Source organism: Diabrotica undecimpunctata, chromosome 4 (assembly GCF_040954645.1).
Source record: "Diabrotica undecimpunctata isolate CICGRU chromosome 4, icDiaUnde3, whole genome shotgun sequence".
In the NCBI taxonomy this organism is placed as follows: Eukaryota; Metazoa; Arthropoda; class Insecta; order Coleoptera; family Chrysomelidae; genus Diabrotica; species Diabrotica undecimpunctata.
This window is the reverse complement of record NC_092806.1, coordinates 146,760,047-146,786,574: the sequence shown is the minus strand read 5'-3', so window position 1 is coordinate 146,786,574 and position 26,528 is coordinate 146,760,047. Positions and strand designations below refer to the sequence as shown.

The 26,528-nt window shown below is 33.3% G+C and overlaps 1 protein-coding gene across 1 annotated transcript in view; it reads left to right on the top strand.

Annotated features, from left to right (window-relative positions):
• The window catches only part of Tomosyn (syntaxin-binding protein tomosyn), a 660,678-nt gene that overhangs the window by 593,471 nt on the left and 40,679 nt on the right, over window positions 1-26,528 (top strand). Inside the window, exons 15-18 of the mRNA XM_072530470.1 lie at window positions 15,722-15,838; window positions 16,007-16,249; window positions 16,375-16,584; window positions 22,345-22,453. Of these exons, the coding sequence (XP_072386571.1) occupies window positions 15,722-15,838; window positions 16,007-16,249; window positions 16,375-16,584; window positions 22,345-22,453 (679 nt within the window). The remainder of the gene's footprint in view (window positions 1-15,721; window positions 15,839-16,006; window positions 16,250-16,374; window positions 16,585-22,344; window positions 22,454-26,528) is intronic.

Sequence of the window (26,528 nt, the reverse complement as noted above, 5' to 3'; positions counted from 1 at the left end):
TTAAATTAAACAATGAAGTGAATATAAAACAATTAACCAAGTGAATAATTCAAAATGAAACGAAAAAAAATTACAATAAGTGTTCAAAATGTACACCATTAGATAAACTACATAATCTAAATCTTTTGTGTAAGTTTTGTCTTATTTTAAATAATGAGTTTCTTTGGGCCCTAATTACGTTAACTCCCTCTACAATTTTTTTGCCATAACTCTTGACGGTTATTTATTTTTTTTTATAAACAAGTAACTTTAGGTAGCCCCACAAGTGAAAGTCTAGGGGATTTAGTTCGGGACTGCGTGCTGGCCATGGGTATACACCACCTCTACCAATCCACATTTGAGGATAAATTTCATCTAAATAATTTCTAACTTCTAGGCTATAATGTGGTGGTACACCATCATGCATGTACCAAGAGTTCCGTCTCAAATTTAGAGGTATGTCTTCTAAAAGAGTTGCTAAATCTTTTCTCAAAAAATTTAGATACGTTACTCCGTCAAGCCTAGTTGGTAATTCGAATGGTCCTACAATACAATCCCCAAATATGCCACACCAGATATTTATGGAAAACTCGTGTTGAAAATGATGTTCTTGAAATGCATGAGGATTTTCTGTCGCGTAGGTATGGCTATTGCGCCAGTTAAATACACCCCTTCTAGTAAATGTGGCTTCATCGGTAAATAATATTTTATTATAAAACATTGGATCGTCTAAATGCCGCCCCATCATAAACTGACTAAATCGGAGCCTTGCTGGAAAATCCTGTGGTAAAAGATTCTGTACTGGAGTAAAACGATACGAATACAGATTTTCTGTCCGTATTATTCTTGACACCGTAGATTTGCTTATACCAGTGGCCGCAGAAACAAGCCTTGTACTGGTTTCTGGATCTTCTGCAACACGCACAACAATTTCATCCTCCATATCCGCATCAATTACTCTCGGCCTTCCAGCATTCCTGTTTTTGGGATGAAATGACCCTGTTTCGCGTAATCTGTCCAACAATAATCTAATAGTTTTATGGTTTGGTTGCCTTCTATTGGGATAAAGTTCGAAATAGAGTTCAGCTGCTTTACGAGAACAAAAATTTTGCTGGGCATACAAACAGATCATATCGCGCATTTCTACATTAGAAAATTCACTATGACGTGGAATTTTTCCTTTATCTTAAGTGGTTTATAAAAAACTTAATAGCACTTTGACAAATAATGACTCGCACTGCACTTTGACAACTAATAATAAATAAATTCGTAGTTACCTTTGACAACTAATAATAAATAAATTCGTAGTTACGTCTTGACGTTGTCATTAAGTTCAAAGCATACTTGTTTTGGAAAAAATTAAATAGAGACATGCATCATTAACAAAATACGTTTATTTCGAAAACGGTGTACTTTTTTTATGTGAAAGAAGACTAGGTACCTTTTTTGTGTAGAATTGAATGTTAGTTCATGTTTTTGAAGTTATACTTCTTTAGGTGCAATTGGGAAAAATGTTGAGAGTGAATTTTTATAAAAATGTGCTAGTTGCTAAATCTTTGAATTTACGTATGTATCAGTGTAAATAAAGTGTGAAAAAAATATATTTTATAATTTTTGTGTCTTTGAATTTGTCTTCGTCGGATATAGGATAATAGATATGATGATAAGAAGATTAAAAGGCAATCTTAATATTATTTGTAGATATAATCTGTCAAAATAATTCACTTTAATATGAATTTTACGGCCATAGCACACTGGCTACACCAGTTGTCGCTCGAAAACGGGAGTCAAGTAGTGTCTACCGGGGTCATACCTTGAATGGGTGACCGCTTAGGAACATAACATGTCATGTTATTGCCTTGCTTATTTTTTTTATTTTCGGTATTATTTAAGAAAATTTTTAGGAAACTTGTAAGTATTAAAATTAGTTTAATATTTAAATAAAACACAAATAAACTGTTTAAAATATATTAATTTCGTTGAAGTCATATAATAGAAGTATAACTTCTTACCTGCGTACAAAGTACACACATATTATTTTTTAATAATAGACTCGCACTGCACTTTGACAACAAATAGTAAACAAATTCGTACTTACGCCTTGACTTTGCCATTAAGTTCACAGCATACCTAGGTACCTGCTTGTTTTGCGAAAAACAAAATACGTTTATTTCGAAAACGGTGTACTTTTTTGATTTGAAACAAGAATACCTTTTTTGTGTAGAATTGAATGTTATTTCATGTTTTTTTTCCTAGAATGTTTATACAGGGCGGACAAAAAAATTATGGCCCTATTAATGAACCAATGTTACAGTAGGTGGCGCCACCTAGTGTCAATGGTAAAACTAATATCATTTTCTTATTAAGCATACTAAATAATAGCAAGATACCAAATTTCACTTAAATCGGTTGAATAGTTTTCAATATATCCATAAAAATAATATAAAAAAATATTAATGAATCACCCTGTAGAACGAAAACTAGCAACATTTTCCCTAAGCAATTTGAGCTCAAAACTCTTTATTTTGGTGTCAGCTATCACCCCTTAGCTAATATCCAATTAATTATGGGACACCCTGTATAAACAATGTAAGATGCTATTTGATTTTAAATACCAAATAGCCCAGGGAAATAAGCATTTTTTTCATGACACTTGTCCGGCCAGGCAAACGACAGTTGTTTTGAGTAGTTTCCTGCTGTCGATTTTTTGGACTTAATTAGTTATTAACAAATTAAGGTCAAAAATTGGAAAATGTTTGCTTTTTTCGCCTATCAGCAAAAAGTGAAGCATTTTAAGCAAATTTTAGAAGAGAAGAAACTTATAAGTCATACAAAAACCTTCAAAATGGCATTTTATAAATATTTCTATCCTTATTTGTTGCTTAGTAAGTTCCAAAATAAGTCAAAAATTTCGGTTTTTTATAAATGTTAATAACATTTTTGAAAATAAACTTAAAACATTTATATTTCATGGAATGGTGTGTCTTGTAGTGCTTTAAGTATGGTCAGAATTTCAAAGTAATCATACCGAAAGTTATATTTTCGGGACGGCTACAGAAAAAATTTATTTTTTGGTAACTTGTTGCTTAATTACTGTAAAAATAGTATCAACAGTCGTTTTTTTGAATCCTGAGAAAACTAATAAGTATTTATGAAAAATTTAAACGTAGATTGAAAGATTACATTATTACTAAGGGCCCAAAGTCCCTGTAAACTTCTATAATGTTGGTTTTAATAAGTTACAGGGGTGAAAAAGAAGAGAAAATTTGTAACAATAAAACACTGAAAACTTTGTTTTCAAAACTTCCACAAAATTTCTTTTAAATTCTTATCACTACAGCTGTTTCGGCTAATTGCCTTTCTCAAGTGATCTGTTTCTGGCATGGGTTTACACTTTATAGTCTCTAATGAAATAGGTTGAGGAGGGAAGAACTGTTTGTCTCAAGCTGGTCATTCAGAATTATATCTGTGTTTTTTAATTTGTTGATTTCCATAGATTCTAACAAAGATAGCTTAAGGCCTTTATTTTGAATGTGTAGAATTTTAAATTCGTCATTAAAAGAATGATTATGATCTAGAAGGTGAAGTGCGTATGTAGAATCTGTTTTTCTATCATTGAAAGCCCTTTTATGTTCTGCTATTCGTTTATTAAAATTTCTACCTGTTTGACCAATGTAAGTTTTTGGGCAGTCGCCACATTTAAGTTTGTACACACCACTGTGTAAGTGTTTTTTATGTTGGCTCTTGTTGTTTTTAATATATTTGCCTAGGTTGTTATTTGTTCTGAAAGCTGGTGTTATTCCTTTCTTTTTTATGTGCTTGGCTATTTTTGTTGATATTTTGCCTGTATATGTAATCGAGCAGAAGGTACTGGGTTTTTTCTCTGGTAGTGGAAATACTAAGTTCAGGGCTTTCTTGTGTAGTTTTTGATTTAACATTTTATTAATTGTTTGTTCGTTGTATCCATTGTTTACTGCTATTTGCTTAATGATATTTAATTCTGTCTCAAAATTGTATTTTGACATAGGAATTGCTGTTAATCTATGTAACATACTATGATAGGCTGCCAGTTTATGTTGTGTGGGATAGGATGATGAATTGTGAATAGTCGTATCAGTATGGGTAGGTTTATGAAATATGGAGAAGTCAAGTTTGTTTTTAAGTCTGGTAATTTTTAAATCTAAAAAATTTATGGATTGATTTTGTTCTGTTTCTATTGTAAATTCAATATGACTATGAAGAGAATTAATATACGATAAAAATTGGTCTGAAAACAAAGTTTTCAGTGTTTTATTGTTACATAAAATGAATTTCCATCAAGTAACGGTCGAATCCATCAATTATTTAAGAGAAAATTTAGTGTGATTTTTAATTTCAAATATCTCATTCAAAAAAACTTGTTTTCTAAGGGACTGTAACTGTTTATTCTAAGGGACTTTCGGCCCTCGGTAGTAATATAATCTTTCAATCTACGTTTAAATGTTTCAAAAATATTTATTACTTTTCTCAGGATTCGAAAAAAATTAATGCATTTAAAAAGCATTGGCCCGAAATTTGGCGCCTAAGCTCCCTTAACTGGTCCGGTACTGTAGCAGTAGCGTAACTTGTCCAGCGTAGTCTCCTAAACTACTGTTTCCAAGAATGCAAAACAACACAATACCCTGATATATTTATATAAAAATAAACGTATTTTTTGGGCGTTATTTGGGTTAAGAAAAAAATATTAAAATAAAACTGAAATCCTTAGAAATGTTTGTGAAAAAGTACATAGTTTTGTAAAGTAAATAAAAAAAAATAAAAAACCACATGAAAAAAAAGTGTATTGCTAGGATAAATGTTCAAACTGCACACTAAACAAAAAACTCGGTTAAATAAAAAACGGACATAAACTGCAAATTTGGGTATGTCTAAAATAAGAATATCCATCTGATTGTCCTCTTCTTCTTCTTGAACTCCAAGTATTTGGCTTAATTGTAATAGTAATTCACGTGTAATGTTCGTCATTATCATTCGTCTTTTCATGTGATCTTGCACTAACTGCATAGCCAACTCAAAAGCAAAGACACTTTTTTCTTTGATTACTGGATTATTTTTATAGCACTGATATAGAATGTATGAATTTGCTACAGAAATGTCCAATACACGGAAAAAAAATTGTTAAGGGCTATCTTCGGGTTCGGCGGCTTGAGGAGCTTTTGGAGCATTTCTCATCTAAGGAATCTACATCTCCCTTATTCCCATTATAATAAGAAATAATTTCTGGTTTATTAGTAGAGGCATTACTATAACGTCTATTATGCATTGAAGATATAAGTATTGTAGCCTTTCCCACTTTTCCTATATGAGAAACTAAGGTACATTCTTCCCTGAATCCATAAATTGTTGACCCTTCAGGACTGTTTCTGTTGGGCAGAAAAGATGGAAGTATTTCAGCTTTTTTTTTCAGTGTGCCTTCATAAGTCAAATTTTTCTTTCGCAAAATATCCACTCATTGAATAGAAGACTACTAATACTAAGTATCAGCTGTGGTATTTCGGTTGCTACCAAAAAGCGGTTCAGCTAAGCGCAACACAGCTTGTGTAGGCTTTAGAAGTTTTTTTACCAAATTCATCTGAGCCTTTTCCGCTGTAGATGTAAGCATTATACAAATACCCATTACGTGCATCCGTAAGATACTGTATTTCGTGCCCGTATTTAGCCGGTTTGTTATTCATATACATTTTAAACCGGCACTTACCTCAAAAACTTGACCAAGTCCATATACACTTTGACAATTTTCTATGAAAGTATTGAATATAAATGAAATTTTTGGGCGCATTGTCATATACTATTTCCAGCTGTTGGCAGAAGCTTTCCTTTGTATGTTGTTCTTGTTGCTCTGTTGGGCAGTGAATGTTTATCGTTGTTAGGTTGAAGAAGTAGGTTCAAATTCTTAACTTGCATATCCTTTTACTGACTGCCTGTAAATCTATGATTTTTGACTTAAAATCATTATCCACCACAAATGCAACTCCACATTCTTTGCTTCCTTGTTTTTTCCCATTATATAGAATTATCACAGCCATCTTGTTACCTGAAAAGCAGTAATTATGAGCTTATATCCTTTTAGTTCTTGCATAAATGCGGTTTGAGCTCCTGGTTTATTTATTATCCTCTCATTCCAGCTTCTAAATATATAGTCCATGTTTCGTAACTTGAGTCGTTTCCAAAAGTTCCGTCCTGTATTCCGAGGCAAATTTTCAGGTTTCGTAAAAGTGTCTTTTTTCCGGGGGTGGATTGTCAGCCACTGCCCAACCTTCCTCCTTTACCCGGGCTTAGGATCGGCAGTGGTGGCTCCTGAGCTACTCGATCCACCCATTTGTCACCACAGAAGAAGTTAATTTGATGGTTAATCATGTAGACCCAATAGTTTACCCATAATAATGTTGTATATAAAAGCTTTCTGGGATAAACAATTTCAATTTTGCAATAGCAATTAAGTAAATCTTTATAGTTAAGTAAATTTTTATAGTTGAATATTTGTGATATTTTCCACATTCTCATACGAAATTAAAGTTTTTTGAAAATAATTAGGCAACAAATTAACAAAAATAACTCTACAAACCCTTATTTTAAAGAATTTTTGGGCTTTTCCAGTAAAATTGTTTCACTTTTCCATTTAATTTACCGGTGTTCACCGTTTTACATCCTTTATATATTGTTTATAAGTAAGTTAAAAATGACGTTTAATATTTTGCATATTTTGTTTATTACATATGGTTATCACCAAATTTATCAATAGCAGTTGTTAAATACGTATATCAGAGAGTGTCTTGGGAAAATCATCACTTCCCTGGCTTATGCTGCCAAACAAATATTTTACCAAATAAGATGACATGTCACAGGGCAAAAATGTTCCACATCGACTTTATATTTTATTCTTAGCATTTAAAATCAATATTATTTGATATTACTGTAATCGTTTCAACAACAACATTAATTATATCGTCCCTTTCAATTATTTTTTTGTGGTTTTTGTTAGTACGATTTGTCAAATTAAATTGTTGGCTTACAGAGAGCAGTTATTTACTCCAGGTATTTATTTTTCCGTGCAGCCCTGTCTTAGTTTATATCGGAACAACTAAATTCAGTATAAAAATCTGTTTTACTAAACACGAAACGAACCATCGCCTTGGTTATTTTGATAAATCAGTCCTTGAAGAACAAAATATTGCACACGAAAATCATCAGATTTTATTTGAAAAATCACGGATGCTTAGTACAAAATTATAAGTAATGTTAATGAATATTCAAAGAAGCCATAGAAATATAACAGACGCATTCTACTCCAATCGTACAGAGGAGCTTTTAAACAAAATGTGAACCAGAACGTTCTCATTGATACCAAATACAAATTTTTTCATATACCGAAATATGTTATGCCGACACAGACCAACCCAGAGATCCCGAAACACAGAAGTGGAATATAAATAGCGCTAATTGACGAGAAATGCATTGTCGTCTACACTGATCGTTACTGCTCACCGTTGCTGTTATAATATCTGCAGCAAAAGCAGACAAAACGTCAGAAAAAGTAATTACAGAGCACGGCCCATATGTCCGGAAACCAATGTGTTATTACAAAAAAGTAATATACTGCTGATAATTTCTGCATTCTAGAAACTTCTTATGCCTTTTAGGGTTATTGGAGCCATAGTTGTTAGTCTTATTTCTCTTTTATCCATAGATTCCAGTTTTCTCGAAGTCTTTCATCTTTTGAGATTTCCGTAAGGAATTTCGGAGATTTTATATTTTTCTTTTTTCTCATATATCTATGATTTGGTATATTTCTTTTTTTACTGTCTTTACTTTTAGATTGCTACCTTTGTATTTTTTCCATGATCTCTTAGATGATGCAAAATCTGGATGATTAATGCAGTTACAGAAAATATGTTGACTGTTCTGAATTATACGGCTATAGACTAATAATCCAGCTCTCTTTACAGAACAAAAGACTAACGTAAAAATTCTGATTCTTCGTGGACTCCCAAAATCTAAAAATTATTCAGTACCTCTAGAATTATCAAGTGGTGACAGTTCAACTTAAAAATAGTCAAACAAAAGCTGTATCAATTAAACGTGGAGTCAGACAAGATTGTGTACTGGACCCATGCTTTTTAAGATTTAATCTGAGATAGTATTACAAAATGCATTCGAAGGCGCAGAAGATGGCATAAAAGTGAATGGCATATTGAAAAATAATTTAATATATACCGATGACATAGTTATAATTGCAGACAGTTTGAAGGACTTGGAGCGTTTACTTAACAAAATATCAGCTGAAGATATATTCGACTACAAAACAACAAAGATATTGGGTGTAAATCCAAACTCAAGTCAACCGGTACATATAAATGTCTACGGAACAGAAATAACTTTAAGTTTAAGTATCTCGACAGATCGACTGACGAAAATTTTTAATCCTGACGTAGAAATCAGATTGAAATACCCAGTGCAAACTTTAAAATAATGTAAAACTCTAAAAGTTAGCAGTGTAAATAAATTCGAGGCATTTGAATTTTGGGTTTATCTACGAATGTTGCGAATATCTTAGATGGTGCATACCACTATGGAATAAATTGAATGTTTTGTATCAAATGGGTAGAGAACGTGAGCTTATCGAAATCAATCAAAAACGAAAATCTACATTTCTCCGTCATGTAATGAGATATAATAGATACCACTACTTTCATCTCATAATAGAGAGTGAAGTTGAGGATAGAGTCGTACCAGGACGCAGATAGTGCTTTTGGCTTTTAAACTCCAAAGGATTTTGTGAGGAAGATCCAAGAATAGGCAGAAGAGTCTTTACCGATGACAAAAAACTAATAAATTCCTTTTGACAGTCAAGAAGAGAAAGTTACACAGTACCTTGGTCCTTTCTAGTAATCGAAGGGATAAGATTGCTCGGCAGAAACGGAAATGAATGGCTAAAACATCAGCATGTATGGCTTGGAAGGAAGGCAATCAGAATGTATATAGTTATAGTAGGAAGAAAATAAATTTTGTATCTTGTATATTTAGGAAGTAGGTATACTTGAAACATTGTGATTTGTTGTTAAATTTTCTTTTAAATTACCAATTGGTGCAGTCAAAAACAATGTCGGTAATTCGAATATTAGTTCATGGTACTTTGCAAATTTTATACTTTTTGATGGTAGTTTTTAGTATTTTTTTACTTCTGAAAGTTTGGTTGAAACACATAAAAGTTAAATATTTTGTTAAGTTATGTTTTGACTATATTTAGTTCTGCGCGTAAAATAATTGAAAACTTTCATCAATGAAATCAATATTATCTTTATTCATTATTATCCTGTTATCTTTATGCGGTTTGGGCTTCCCTAAATTACTTTTCTCCATAACATTCTTTCATGACTCACCAATATCAAGCCATTTTACCGACATATCCTGCCTAAGCGTCTTCACCAGGTCTTCTTTGGTCTTCATCTTCTCCTCCTCCCATACACTTAACTTAACTTATGCTTTTTCATTTTGGCATCAATTGGTCTTCAATTAATCAATTAAACTTCCCATAATATACTCATTTTTAATTTGGTCCTTTTTTCTAATTCCATTCATCCATGTAAGCATTCTCATTTTAGCCACATGCGTTCATTGTTTCTCTTTATTTTTAGCTGTCCAACATTCAGTTCCGTATATCAATGCTGGTCTTATGGTAGTTTTACAGAATTTTTCTTTCATTTCATTGGAATCTTTCTATCAAAAAACATACCACTCGCTTCCTTCCACTTTATCCATCACATCCTAATTGTATTGCATGCATCTCCATATATTTCTCCAGTATTCTGTACCGATCCTAGTACTTAAAACTATTACCTTTTACAATTATTTTACCATCTAAAGTATTATTATTTGTAGTAACTTCATCATAAAATGAACATTCCAAATACTTTGTTTTCGTCCTACTAAGTTGTAAATTTTTTCCCTCAAGAGCTTGTCTCCACTGTTCCAGTTTTTCTTCTAAATCCCCTTTAGTATTTCCTTCTAACCGTATATAATCAGGATACATTAAGCACCAGGGAATATTTCCCTATTATCTCATCCAACACTAATAAAAATAAATAACTACCAAACACAGAGTCCTGATGCAACTCTATTTTCACATGAAATTTATCTTTTTCTTTTACACTAGTTGTTATTCCCTCATATATGTCTTTTACAATGTTAACATACTCACTTCTTTCTTATTGAGCATCCACCATAGAAGCTCCCGAGGAACTCCATCATATGTGTTCTTCGTTATCACTGAAGTTGAAGCTTATTGTGTTTGCTGCCCATTTTGTTTTCTACACCCTCTAGAATTTTTTTTCCTGTAAAATTTTATACTGGTCCTTTTCTTAGTGTACCTAAATATACCAGGCTCTTCTCTTGGTTGTTCATATAGTTTTTGTCTTTTGCAGACCGCACCTTGTTTACAGTTTCTGGTTCCTTATCGCAGAGTGTGCATTTAAGGTCTCTACGTAAATGACTTTTTTGTTTAGGAATTCTCTTACTGGTGCTTGCCTGGTCAACATTGCTGTTACTCTTCTGTTTGTTCCTCTCATATGAAGCTGTTTCTCTGTTCTTTTTGGGCATGGTCGACCAATGAAGCAATGAAGATTTTTTTGTATGTTTGTTTTGAGATTCTCTCCCAATATCGCTCTTGACTTTCTCGGATCCAGTCCTCTACAGGCCTAAGTTTTGCAGCCTTTGGTACTCCCAGAGTTACAGCCGATACGTCTGATTTGTTGGATCCTCTATTGGCAAGTTGATCTCCTTTTTACCTTCAATGTCCTGATACCCTAGTACTCAGACAAGCTCAACCTTGTTCCGGTCTCCCAGTTCAGTCAGTCCTTTGATGCAGTCAAAATGGAGAATCGAGTGTTACTTATGTCGTTATCTATTTTGTTGTACATGTAGTGTTTGTAAACACAGTTTTAGTATGTTGCTTACTGAACTTGAGAATTATATGATCACATATTTTGGCCTTATTATTTTTCATGACTTAAAAGCTCTATAGGCAGTTTTCCTGTCCAAAATTTTTTTTCATTTGTAATATTTTCATTTTTAGGCAACTTTCCATGTCTCTATTGTTATTTTAATCCCTTTTTTTTTGGTCCTGGAAGTGCCTCTGTATTTTTTCTCCATTGTTTAAATTTTGCTTCTACGTTTCCAAGTCTGTTCTTGTATATTTCACTGATTTCTTGGTTATATTAAAAACGTCATTAAATCGGCATACGCCAAAATCTTTTGGGATCTCTGGTCAAAAAACCGTCCTGATCTATATTAGCTTCTTTGATGGCTTAACATGATGATATCTAACACTGTCTTAAACAGTAATGGCGATATCCCATCACCTTGTTTTAAGCTAGTGGTAATAGAAAATGTTTCCGTGATGTTTTCTTATTTTGAACTTAGCTATTGAATTGTCGATAAATATTTTCTTGCTATAATGGTAATCTCTTGTTATTATTCTGATCATTAATTTTTATATTGATTTAAAGAATTTATTAGAAATTGTATTTAATACCAATTATTCAAATCTTTTATGGTTTAAACCAAACTTAAAATGTTATCAAAATGTTAATTTATATAATTCTCAAAAAAATTTTTAAGGAATAATTCACGTAACCGTCTCAGGAATAGATACACCTCAAAAGAAAATGATTTTCAATAACACTGGTTCTTTCTAAATTAGTTCATACTGAAATAGTTATTTCTTGTGATATACGAAATATATTGGAAATATAATTTCAGATTGAATTTGGTTTTTAATTTAAACAGTATTTTAACATGAATTTTAACTTTATTTGTTAAGATCTCCCGCTAATTGCTAAATATTTATTTAAAAGCTAGCTGAGCAAACAGGATTTTTTATATTTTTAAATATACTGATATGATTTTATGGCAGTAAAATCGTCCAGTAAACCGTGGGATGATTAAAGGGTCTTCTGTTGTTGTTTTACGTAATATGGGACAAGACGAAGGATGCCACTAGCTAGGCAATGTCTAATAGTTTCTTCTAATTCTTCTTGGTAATGTGCTGTTAAATTAAATCGTAATAAATGTTTGTCTTGATCAACTGCAGAGTTTATAAATTCTGTCATGTTTGTCAATTTTATCACTTTTGTCCGTTTTGTAATTCTGTTGAATGTCTATTTTAATCAAGTGCAAGTTTGGAATTTTTTTTTCAATTAACTAACTACGAAATAGAAATAAAAAAAACTTACAAAGATGTGCTAGACATAAATACACAAAAAGATTACTAAACTATTTATAAACAAATAAAAAGGTCGAGTAATCTAAAATTAGCTTGTATACCAAATAAAGTGATATTTATTCCTCACATATGAGATGGTAACACCAGTTTATCTTCTTATATAAGAGCTGTGCTTCTTTTTTACTCTAAAAAAAGACTTTTTTCATTTCTGTCTAAATTTTCAAAGAAAAAAATGTTTTTGAGGCATAATATTTGGTAAATTCTCATATTATATGGTATAGAATATGTCTGAAATTGCCGTTCCAGAATTTATAGTTTTCTTTTGCAAAGAGTGTTTGTGTGTGTTGATTTTTTTCCGTTTTATAAATTTTTTGTCATGTTTTCCCAGTTTGGTCCATTTTTCAATTTGGCAATTGGGCTAGTTTTGTCAATTTTGAAAAATTAATTCCTTTGGAAAAAAAAGTGATTAGGTGTATTATCTTTTAATTTTTATTGTATAAATTTTAAGCATTGTGATCATAAAGATGATGTTGTTGAATGTAAAATCATTTGAGTTTTTACATCGTAAAATTTCTTTTACTTTTTTTTGGTTCAATTTAGTGTTTCTCTACCATTACAACTAGATTCCAAACTTTTCTTATCAAAAAATATTCAAAAACGTGTCAAAAGTTTAAGCTGCATAGAAATCTTTATCGCATAGAAAATCTTTAAAATCATAGATGTGTAATTACTGTTATACCAGATGTTTCATCGACGTCATTTTGGTGACACTAGTTCCAAAATTCAATTGATTTTAGCCTATTAGGTCCACACATACAACATCCGTAATAAAAACCAGATTAGAACTACTTCCGTGACAACAACTGTCGTCAACAAAAAGTCTGAAGTGATTAATAAAATATACACAATCAACAATAAATAGTTGTTTTACTTAATCCATATTGCGTTTTGCGAAATTGAGAAACTGGAGCAACAACACGACAGCTTCCATTTGCATAAAAAACTAAAAGAATTAACAGTCAAAAGCAGAACTTATGGGCAAAATATATTACAAGACTCTGGTGGTAGAATTTTAAGTGATAAAAAAGAGCGCTGTACCGAATGCGAAAATTACATAATAGAATTATTTAACGATGACCAAAGAATCTACCAAGAAATAACATCTAACCGAGATACAGGCACACCGATTCTAATCTCAGAAGTTCAGAAGGCTATCGACCAAGCGAAACGAAGGAAGGCTTCTGGTCCTGACGAAATTCCTGCAGAATTGTTAAAACTATTAGATAATGAGAGTGTTGCGATTATCACATCCTTCTTTAATAAGATATACAACAGCGGCAAATTACCAGACAACTGGTTAGAATCGATATTTATAACTATCCCCAAGAAAAAGAATGCCAGACAGTGTAGAGACTATCGACTTATCAGTTTAATGAGTCACACGCTCAAAATTTTTATGAAAATATTGCATTGTCGCATATATAAACTTTGTGAGGGGATAAGTGGTGATGAGCAGTTTGGTTTCCGAAACGGTATGGGTACTCGAGAAGCTCTTTTTTCCATGCGAATACTCTTACAAAAGAGCATTGAGTTTAGGAAAAATATTTACGTATGTTTTATAGATTTCGAAAAAGCCTTTGATAGATTACCACATACATTATTATTTCAATGCTTAGACTCAGTTGGTCTGGACACGTATGACATTAGATTGCTTAAAAATCTTACTACAATCAGACCGCTTGTGTTAAGGTGGACCAAGAGGTTTCAGCTAAAGTTTCTATTAAGCGTGGTGTCAGACAGGGATGTGTTATGTCACCGATGTTGTTTAATGCCTACACTGAACCAGTTTTTCAAATAGCGTTAAATAATCGCCGCGAAGGTGTTAAGATCGATGGTGAAATTATAAACAACATCAGATACGCCGATGACACCGCAATAATGGCAGAGAGTCTAGAAGATCTTCAAACCCTTTTGAATGCTTAACAATCAACGCAAAAAAAAAACAAAATGAATGGTGGTCTGAAAAATTAATATCGAAGACTCAGTACTAAGATTAGATAACAAAATCTTGGAAAGAGTGGAACACTTTAGATATCTGGGTAGCTGGATTGACTGCAGGGTTGAAGGTGACGAGGAAATTTCGACCAGAATAGAACTCGCACAGAAAAACATTATTAACTGGCGTTCTGTATTATGCAGTAGAAGTCTGTTGTTGGCCACACGTCTAAGAGTATTGAAGTGCTACGTCTGGTCCACTTTGTTCTATCGATGTGAAACCTGGACAACAAAAATAAAAAATCTTTACAAATTAGAAGCGTTTGAGTTATGGTGTTACCGTCGCATGCTCAGAATCCCGTGGACAGCACACATATCTAACGAACGCGTGCTAGAGACCGTGCACAAAGAGCGAGAATTGATCAACATCATCAAAATGAGAAAGGTCCAATACTTCGGTCATATAATGAGAGGACCTAAATATCGCTTACTCCGGTTAATCATTCAGGGCAAAATCGAAGGAAAACGTTGGGTCGGAAGAAAACAACTGTCCTGGCTGCGTAAAATTAGACAATGGACAGGTCGAACGGTCGAGAAACTGTTTCATCTAGCTGCCGACCGAGAATCATTTCATCAGCTTGTCAATATGACGATAGCCAACGCTTGAATACAAGCACGGCACACAAAGAAGAAGATATTGCGTTTAGGTTGTCTTCATGTTTTGTTATTGTTTTTCGGTGCAAAATTATTATGATACGAACTTCTTCTTCTCATGGCGCTGTCTCCTTTCGAAGGTTGGCGATCCAAATGGCAATTGTAGTTTTGGAAACTGCTGCGCGAAAGATTTCTGCGGATGAGCGGTCGAACCATCTCCTCAGGTCTTTCAGCCACGAATTCTGGCGTCTTCCTACCGATCTTTTGCCCTATCCAGTATAACTTGAAGTAATTCATATCTTTCGCCTCTTCAACACATGACCCAAGTATCGCATTTTTCTCTCTTTGATTATTCTTAGTAATACTTTTTGTTTACACAAGTAACTCTTTTTACCCATGAAATTCTCATACGAAGACAGGTACAAACTTGGTAATGGCATAAAGTTGTGATATTTATCTGGTTTTTTTTAATCTTCAACTGAAAGATCCGCATAGCTCATGATATATGTCTATGTTGTATGTGCTTAAGTCAATAAATCAATTGTTGTAATAATTTTTTTTAAAGTTAATATTTAAGTTTATCCATATTTATGTAACTCATTAAGAAAATTCCTGTTTGCTCTTACTACAGATAGTTTTAATATCTTTTGAACAACTACTAACATTAATGCTTTAAATTTGTACCTACTAAAACACCAACGTAAAACTATATAGTCTTAAATTTGAGAGCTTTGTGCGTGCGCATGTATGAATAGTGCTCTTTGACCTGCTAAGTATGATTCCCTTTTGAGGCAATCATTTATTAAAGTATTTTTTATTTTATGGGCCGCGTAGACAAGCTGGATAGCTCGTTTTCGAGATCGAGGTCGTCGTCGATGAGCTCCTTGGAAAACATCACCTCCGAGTCGATACAGTGTTTGGCGTTTGTTGATTCGTATACGAAGAAATCAGGTAATTAAAAATAATTTTTATAATATCTTATTTGACTGATAAAGTGTAAATCATTAAAAGAAAATTCAAACTATTAGCAATTTGCTTTACTTTCTGATTACTCTGTATACTACTGGCCAGTTTTTTTATATTTATAGTAGGTAATTTTAAAGATTTTTATCTTTTCAGAGCCATCCACGTTAACTCCGACGTTATGGGTAGGAACAAGCCTCGGATCTGTTATAACTATATACATAACTCCTCCAGACGCCGATAGTAGATCGTCGCAACCTGTGGTAGTTTCCTTAGTCGGAGCTACTGTCTTTAGACTGAAAGGCTCGATACTGACGATGTCGTTTTTAGACTGCAACGGATCTTTAATACCCTATTCCTATGAATCGTGGAGAGACGAGCAAAAAGAAAAAAGGGACAGTAAGTATGCGGAGACGAGAGGTTTTTGGGTAAAATAGCCTTTAATATATCTCAGGTATCTGAAAATCAGTGACCTAAGAGTGGACAAAATTGTTAATAAATATATGAGTTTTTATGTTTTGTAGGAACACCCACGAGAAATAACATGCGAATGAGTCCTACTTTGGGAGGTGGTGATACGGTCCGAAGTGATAATTTGTCGGATAGGCAGTTTGTGGTGATGGCTAGTGAGAAACAAGCGAGAATAGTAGCGCTTCCCTCGCAGACCTGCGTATACAGACAACAATTGGCGGACGCCGATTTTGTAGTAAAAGCGGAGGTTATATCTATGAGAGTTAAGTATATTGTAATTTTTTTTTAATATTTTAAGAGGTGGATGGGAAATCTTCGTAAGATACCAAGCCTTTTGTCTGGTATGTGGGATTCTCTCACTGCCACTGAGATGGCGGTCGAGCTTACCACATGTGACACGCTCAACCGCAGTCCTCGCCGGGGCGAGAACCTACCCACTAAAAACCTCCTTCCTCTCAACCGCACTTGTGATCATTCGCGAGTGCAGTCCGTAATTCGCCTTGGTGGCGGCATATCTTCGTTACTACATCCACCTAAACTCCCGTTAAAGTGGCGTTTTATAGCGTCACAAACGCCACAAACTTTTTTTTTGGGGACCACAACAGTCTTTCTTTAGTTTCCTTGCACTGGAGCGTCAGTCTAACGAAAGCATGGGTTTTTGCTTACTTGTCTTTATCCTCACACATCCTCGCAATCATACCATTCACAGAATTGAAACTAACACCATTCCTTCTCTCCAATTCTAATCTATCCACATTCCATCTTGCATATTCCAATAGTGTATGTGACACAGTGTTGACCAAACCGCAGTAAGGACATTTGTTTGTAGCCGTTTTCTTGAACCTGAAGAGGTATAAGCGGAAACACCCGTTGTCCGTGAGAACCTGCGACAGGAAATAATCTAAACACCGGTGTCCACATTCGAGCCACGTCTTTACGTCCGGTATGATTTGGTCCACTATGCCACATCCACAGTCACATCCCATTCGGCTTGCCACATCCGTATAGATGTGGGTCTCTCTTCATATTTACACTCTTAGTCACACCACTATTACGAGCACGATGATGATAAAAAAGTGAAAAAAATCAGTTTTTGCCTATAAAACGTTTCTTATATATTTTAGAGAAAAATTGTTCAAATAAAAGTTATAGATCTTAAAAAGTTCTTTGCTGTTCAAGTTTCTGTATTAAAATACATAAACAATTACCGGGATAATTGCAAAAAACGCTGATTTTTGTAGTAATTTATTTATGATAATAACTATCTTTTTTGAATATTGACATGTAATATAACTACTTAAAATTATGGCATTTGATGTGTTATTGTTACTAAATCTCAGTTAAATTGACCAAATAGTTTGTAATTTATTCAATTTGTTTATCCCAGAGAGCGATTATTTAAACAACTGTATTTGCCAGCAAACAGTAACACTACAAGTTTTAACCTGATCACAATAAATTTTTATGAAGAGATGAAAATTGAACAGATTATAAACGCAGATTTCAATTTTATGGTCCATTTTATAGATGGCATATACCGAGAAGGAGTAGAAAGGTATATTCCATCATCATCAGGTAAAGTGATGGTACTCATAAAATACCGCATGTCCGAGGTCCGTTTATTTAGAATGAAACTTCAAATTAAAGAGCCCCGAAAAATTTGCAGTTTCTCGGTTTCTATGATACACAGAAGCTTGATTGATAAAATGCGTTAGGCTCTCACGACCATCGTCTGACTTGTTAAACTGTTTGTTCGGGCTGTTAGGCCGTTGTCCTCTGAGATTAGTTCTCGACATTTCGCCAACACTAAGGGTTGACATCTTCTGGAGATGGTCCTCTCTCTCTCTCTCTCTCTCCCTTGGCGCTACAGCCCAAATCGGGCCTTGGCCTCCTCCAAACTATGCCTCCAACCTTGTCGGTCCTGCGCCGATTTTCTCCAAGTTCTCACGTCTAGCAAATTTTGCGCGTCCGCTGCCACTTCATCCTCCCATCTTTTCCGTGGCCTTCCTTTTGGTCTTGCGCCCTGCATTTTACTATCAAGGGCTCGTTTCGGCAATCTTTCTGTCTCCATTCTTACTACATGACCAGCCCAGCGAAGTCTCTGAAGTTTAACGAATTCTGAGATCGGTGTCTCTTTGAACAGTTGATAGAGTTCATGGTTATACCTGGATCTCCATATTTCGTTTTCGTTAATAGGTCCAAATATCTTTCTTGGGACTTTTCTTTCGAAGACTTCCAGTTTTCTTTTTGTCTCTTCTGTCATCACCCATGTCTCGCATCCATAACATACTATTGGTCTGATAATAGTTTTGTAGACCCTGATTTTCGATCTCCAGTGTGTGTTTTTGGAGCGAAACACATGATCGAGTGAAAAATAAGCTTTGTTTCCCTTTACTATTCTTCTTTGGATTTCTGGTTCTTCTGTTCCATCCGTGTTTAATGTAACTCCTAAATATGTGAAACTTTCTACCGTTTCAATATCGTCCTCTAATTAAACTGTGCGTCTGTTTCCCCTAGCTCTTGCCTGTGTTAACTTTTTTTTCTTTTGAATATTTATTTCTAGTCCGGTCTCTTTTGTCTTTGATTTTAATTGTGAATATATTTCTGCCGCCTCTTCTGTTCTGCGAGACATGATGTTGATATCATCGGCATAGGCGGCAATCTGTATTGATTTATTTGTTAGGAGATTACCTCTTCCTATATTCAGTTGTCTTATTACATATTCCAAGGTCAGTTTGAATAGTGTCGGTGCCAGCCCGTCTCCTTGCTTTAATCCTTGGGCTATCGTAAAGTTTTCAGTGAGCTCATTTTGGACTCTGACAGTTGCTATTGACGAATCCATTGTTGTTCTTACCAGTCGGGTGTATTTTTGGGGGATATTAAAGCTCTGCAATATTTGATATAACTTGTTCCTATTAATTGAGTCGTAGGCTTGTTTGAAATCTTTGAATATATTGTGGACGTCAATGTCGTATTCCCACGATTCGTTTAAGATTTGTTTCACTGTGAATAGTTGGTCAGTTGTAGATCTTCCTTGTCGGAAACCGGTTTGGTATTCCCCGACAATATTTTCAGTTAATTGTTGGAGTCGTTTGTTTAGTATGTAAGTAAAAATTTTGTACGCCGTGCACAAGAGGGTTATGCCGCGATAATTTTCGCATTTCAGTTTATCCCCTTTTTTATAGATTGGGCATATAATCCCGGTTTTCCAATCATTAGGGATCTTTTCATCATTCCAAATCTTGATGCTAAATTGATGCACCTTGATGATAATTGATGATAAATTAGGTGATCGCCACCTAATTTATATAGCTCAGGGGGGACGTTGTCAATACCTGGAGCCTTATTGTTCTTGTGTGCTCGTATTACCTGTTTTACCTCTTCCATCGTTGGGGGTTCTATATTTTCGGTGTCTCCCTCATTGTGATGCATGTCCATATGCTCTTCATTTTCTTGTGTCCCTAAAAGAGTTTGGAAATAGGTTTTCCAGACTGATTTTATTTCTTTTCGATCACTGGTTATTTGCCCTTCTTGATTTCTGCATAGATTTGTTCGGGGTTTGTATCCTTCTCTTAAATTGCGTAGATATCTGTACGCCTGTCTTATATTGTTGCTTTGAAGATTTTCTTCCATTTTCTGTATATTGCCGTTTTCGTAGTTGGTACTGCTACTTGGTAAGTTTCAGATTACAAGCGAAGCAGTAACATCTCCAGAAGATGCCAACCCCTAGTGTTGGCAAACAGGCTAAGGCCTTAAGATCCTTAAATTACTACATTAAAATGCAAAATTGTCAGAAAGCATTTAGAAACGATACGGTTATCATGTGATTCTTAATCACGAGAAATAAAAGTGTTCATTCAAAATAAAAAGATTAGAAAATGATAACAAAGCTTATTTTTTCAATATAAATATATGTAATTGTATATTTGAAAGTAGTTTTTAGTTTTAATTAATTTTTCTTAATACCAATTTTTGATATTTTAAAATATAAAGATAGTTTACTCTTGAGCGAAATTCATATTTTTTGACATATCTCGTATACTATAGATAAAATTGTATAACTGATAATTGTATTTTAGATTTTAAAACATGCAGAACTTTTTATGAAGAATAATTTTTTTCGTAGAATTAATAATAAAAAAGTGTTCCATATGGTTCCAACTTAGTGTGACATATTGTATAAATCCGATCAAAAAATCTAGATCTTTACTTATAATCTGTTTAAATTTCAGCTCTTAATTTTAATAAACAATGAAAATACGATTTTAAGAAGAAAAAAATGTTATCTTGGTTCTTATTCGTCATAGAAGGTTCTTTTTTAGATTGTGATATTTTACCATATTTTCAGTGAGCCTACTTACAAGCGCGTGACATAAAAAATATCAGTTATTATAAATGTTTATAAGCTAAAAAGTCCGCACTTTTTCAAACGATTTTTTTAATAACAATTTTGATCAAATGTTAAAATTTTTTTAATACATTTTAAAATTGGACCCTCAAAGAATCGATTACAATCTGCTAAATACTTCTCGAGTCATTGTTTGGACAAGTACAGTTGTTTAAATAATCACTCTCGAGGGATAAACAAATTGAACATCTTATAAACTATTTATTCGATCTAACTGTGATTTAGCATTACTATTAAAAATATGAGTTTTATCTCAATTATCTCGGGCAGTTGTTTTTGTATTTTAATTTAGTGTTTAATCACAAATTAGTCCATTAATTTGTAATCTCACATTAATCTTAATTTCATAAATTTGTATAGTTTCACCCTGTATAATTGTGAAACATATCGATTAGTTACTTAATTACAGTTTGTTCAACTTCCTGCAAACTATTGTCTGATATTATTAAGGAAATTCCTGCAATTATTTCCTCTGTTCAAATTATATTTGCCAGCTTTCAAATGTCAAAGGTTTTTGTTCTATGCAGAGTTCAATACACTTGTTTGATAAATCGTAGCATTTTAGTGAGATTTTAAATATAGTTGCGGGACTAGTTTGGGGCGCAGTCTGTTATATATTTTTACCGCAACAACAAATAGAGTGTAATCATTTAGTAGCTGTCAATAAAACTATATTTTACTTCACAACATTTTATTTTATCATCGTCGATCGAGAAGAATTGAACAAAGGGAATTTAGAAACTCTCAAACTAAAGAACTTTTTAAGATCTACGAAATAGTAAAAGAGTGTAACATTTCTAAAATGTATAAAAAAACGTTTTTTTATACAAAAAATGTTTTTTTCACTTTTTATGATTGTTTAAAAAAACAAAGCAGAATTAAGTCATCTTTGTCATTTTTAAAGGGACTAAAAGATACGTTCTTTCAATACTTAAGAGCGTAGGCGCAAAATTTCGAGCCAATTCTTTTTAAATGCATTCATTTTTTTCGAATCCTAAAAAAACTAATAAGTATGTTTGAAAAATTGAAATGCAGAATAAAAGAATACATTATTACTGAGGGCCGAAAGTCCCTGAAAACTTCTATAATGTTTATTTTAATAAGTTACAGGGGTGAAAAAAAAAGAGAAAATTTAGTGTGATATTTAATTTCAACTATCTCATTCAAAAAACTTTTTGTTTATTCTAAGTGACTTTTGGCCCTCGGTAATAATGAAGTCTTTCATTTAAATTTTTCAAAAATATTTGTTAGTTTTCTCAGGATTCGAAAAAAATGATTGCATTTAAAAAGCATTGGCACGAAGTTTTGCGCCTACGCTCTTTGCAATCGTGGACGCGCACTTTTGAATCGGTAGTACCACGCGGCTTTTATCGACTGCTCTTGAGCGCTTGTTGCTAATCGGTATAATGTGGACGCTCCTTTAAGAATATTTAGCAAATATTGTGATCATACATGAAGCGCCTTGAAGAGTCTTGGTATTCTTTAGGGAAAGTTGACTTTCCAAAATCGTATCGGCGATACATATCAAATATAAAAGATAATATAATAACAATCCAATGATATTGATTAAAGATACAATTATTTAATATTACTAATAAACTGTTTATTTTTACAGATAGCGTATGCTTAGCCTGTTATATATCAAACGGCCACCTGACGACGTACAGTTTACCAAGTCTAAGGCCTCTCTTAGATATCGACTTTTTACCCCTCTCGGAGCTTAGGTAATAAACTTAAATGTATCTTCTTATTTCTCTAGGTGATGTTTTCTTTAATAAAAATTTACACGATTTTAGCTACAGCCGCACCATTGTTTTTCAGCATTGGTCTTTCTACCGTTTAAATTTTTTATCCTCGACCAAGTCTAATCAACACTTAAGCTTCTTAAAAATTGAGAGAAAACTAATATGTTTGGTTAGAATTGGTCGCAAATTTTATGCATGCTCAATAATATTTGTATAGAAATACACTGTTTCCATTAAAACAGACTAACAATATACTAATCTTGTACTAAACGGTATTCGGGTTAAGATTGTATAACTGAATGTTACTAATTGAATATAAGGACTCTTTTGAAAAGTTTTTTAATATTAGTTTTCACTATTACTAGTCTTTTTAAGTCACACTTTTTGATCTTTTAATTATATTTTTATATTGCTCTAATTATTCGCATAGAAAGATATTTTGGTAGACTTTGATAAGCACAGAAAAATTGAGAAAAAACTTTTAGTAAACTAAAGTAAAAGTATATTTCCATTATTTTGTTGTTATATGAACGTTTTAACGTTTGTCTTTCTGTCACGCTGTATATACAACCGACTTAAGGTACTGCTGTACCACGTTTTTCAAAACAACTGTTCTTTTCGCTCTCATCTGGCTATTCCTATGCGAAATCGCCAATTTAACAAGAAATAATAATCATTATCATCAATAATCTATACGCGTTTACTTCTGAACAAAGGTCTTCCTCAACTCTTTCCAGCTGTCCCTGTTTTAAGCGGCTTTTATCCAGGTACTGCTAACATGCTTCAGGTCATCAGTACATCTGGTTGGTGCTTGACCTTTGCTCCGTATTACTTCTTGGCTTGGCCTCCACTCGATAATACATATTCTCCTACGGTTGTCTGATAACCTGGCGACGTCTTCTGTCTAATGTCATTTTAGCGACGTGATTCTTTCGATAGTGTCTGTTGTTTTTGTTATACGACGTATTTCTTCGTTTGGGATTCGGTCTCTCAGAGAGACACCCAACATCTGGCGCTCTATAGCCCTCTAAATCAGGCGAATGTTTACGACCTTTTTTGTACGTGTTAAAATTTCCCCTCTATAAATGAGTTCAGGTAATATACACTGGGAAAAGATTTTCCTTTTGAGGTAGATGGGTAGGTCCATTTAAATACGTGAGCTCATGGATTTCCCAACCTCTTATCTCCGGGAAAATCATATCCAAACCCAAAGCATTTCCATCTCCACTCTTTCTTTACTCCACAATCAAACCAACTGTCCAACACACACTAGTCAAGTGTAGCGTTTTATACATAAAATATGTTCACGGGGTGTCCAGATAAATGATATATATTTATGGCGTACCTTTAAAAAAACATATTTTTGCAATAAAAACTATGTCTAGCATTTGCATGATGTGTTCAAAATTTTCCAAAAACATATATCTTTTTTTTTTCTTCTTTGTGATACATCTTTTATTTATATACCAACAAACTGGTACAAATTTTGATTTGATGGCTCTATTTCACATTATTCATTTTTCTTAAAAGATCGTAAAATTTTTCAAATATTTGTCCGACATCTACGAAGATTGACGCAAAAACACATCTTCTTCATATAGCTTGTGATGTACACAATTAAGTGATTCTACTGCACAATTTTTAAATACTTTTCCATGAAGTCTAAATTTGCTCTTTGGTACGTCTAGTGATTTCGCAACAACTTCCAAGGAGTATAAAGCAACTTGCTTTACAACTCAACTACAACTACTTCTAATATTTGTTGCATGGACTAACTTTCTCTCGTATATATTCTAGTATTTTTATAACTCAAGTCAAAAATATGTTATTTATTATCTACAAACAACAATTTTTAACTTTTATTAGATATTTATGTACTAACAAATTCTCAATTTTATGTGCTTGTCGTTAAAATTTTAAATCGCTTTATATTATAGAATAAACACTTTTCAAAGGTCCTTATAATCCCAATAAAACACATAAAAATTTTCTTATGTCCTCAAATTTTTAACAAAATTACCACTTATAGGTTAGGTACATATATGGGAAGTGGCGACTATAGATATTAGAATAATAAAGGTTCAACCAACTTTAACCTAAAATATAGATTTTATCGCATTGGTACTTTACTTAATACTTGACAGCTTAAGTAACGTATGCCTAATATCGGTGAAGCTCTCTCATAATATCTCTCAGACATGATATTCTACGAGGCCTCTGCTCACTTTAGTAGAAAGTATTAGTTGCTTCAGCATTGATTTTCTTACAGAAACAAATGATTTGGACAGTTCTGATCGTGTTATGTAACTTCTTGAATTCATTTCTGCCATCACCAGCAATCATTTGCGTATATCATATAATGGATAATTATAATTTCAATAAATGGAGGGGAAAATCTAACCAACTTATACAATAACATTATAAGTATTGTTGTTTTTTCTTCGTCTTACTTTCAAACGCTGGCAATCATTAGCCCCACTTGGACTTTATCTAGCATGTTTTTGAAAAGTGTTTTTAATCTTCTTTTTTTTGTATGTTAATGTTGTGGATTGACCTTGTAAAGACTCGAAAATTTTTATCACCAATGAAAGAACACGTCCTAGGTTTACATATTGCATATTATACAATTCTTCTTCTTCTTCTAATGGCGATACAACTCTTTGTGAGTCTTGGCCTGCTTAACAATGTTCTTCCATTCTGCATTTTCGGATACTTTCCTTCATATTATACAATTATATCATTAAAAATTTGAAATCTGCTCTCTAATGAAAAATTTGTAAAATAATTCAGCTCTGAGATAGATATAATATATACTTTATATTGTTGTCCTTGTACAAAAAAATCAAAAAAGCGAAGGAATTGTAGCTATCAGATAAATGTGGAGAAATAGAAAGATTATAAAAACATGTTAGCTTTAACATATACAAGGAAATTCAAGAAACAACTGGCGTATACAAAAAAGAGGTATTGGAAAGATAATGGACAAAAACAACAAAATAATAATTGAAAGTGCTGAGAAAATACATACGAGGTGATTCAATGAAACGGTACGATTTCAATCAAACAAAAAAATCGGAAAAAATATATTTTATTAAATTTAGGAAAAATGACGAATACGCTACAGATGGAAATTAATATTTAAGTAAAGAAATATTCAGTTTTTGAAGATGATATTGGAAAGGTGGCCTCCATTTTGTCGGACACATTCTTGCAGCCGTGGTACAAAGCTGTTTGCGACATTGACTAACATTTCTTAAGGTATTGCTTCCACTTCTTAGCGTATTCGTTCTTCTAAAGCCTCTATAGTTCTTGGGGGGTTACTTTGAAACACTTTCGGCTTTAGACACCCCTAAAGAAAATTGTCACATAATAAGAGGTCCGGACTATGGGATGGCCAGGAAATATCGCCGTTTTTACCTATAAGCTGACTGGGGAACGATCTTTTCAGTAAATCCATTGATACTTCTTGTGATGTGTGACATGTTGCACCATCTTGTTACAGACATGAAAGGTATTCATGTCTGTAATTCTTGATTGACGGAAGAAAAAAATTATTTAACATGTGCCTGTAGCGAGAACAGAGTTTACTGGTACTGAATGCCCATCCTCGTCATAAAAAAAATAAAATAAGGTCCGATGATCCCTTAGAAGGAAATTGCAGAGCAGTTCTGATCTGTGATGTTGAACCACTACTTTCAAATTTCCTAGCCCAGTTCTGAATAGCCTTCTTAGATGGAATGGAAGCTTGGGGCTGCAAATGGTAGTCTAAACGAGACGCTCGTTGTACACACACAAAACTTTCACCATTTTTTCTTCACCATTTACTTCTCCATCATAACTAAACTTCCCACTCTCTAGATTCACAACGTTTACGTCGCAAGCCCGCGGTTTCTCTACTTTTTCGCCAGTAGCGTTGCCAAATCGTGCCGTTTCACTGAATCACATGTTAGATGAGAAGAATATATAAAAGAGCTATTTGAAGACGACGAAAAAATGGAGACAATAGAACCAAGAGGAGATGTGGACCTACTGTGACCAAAGAGGAAACTGAAAA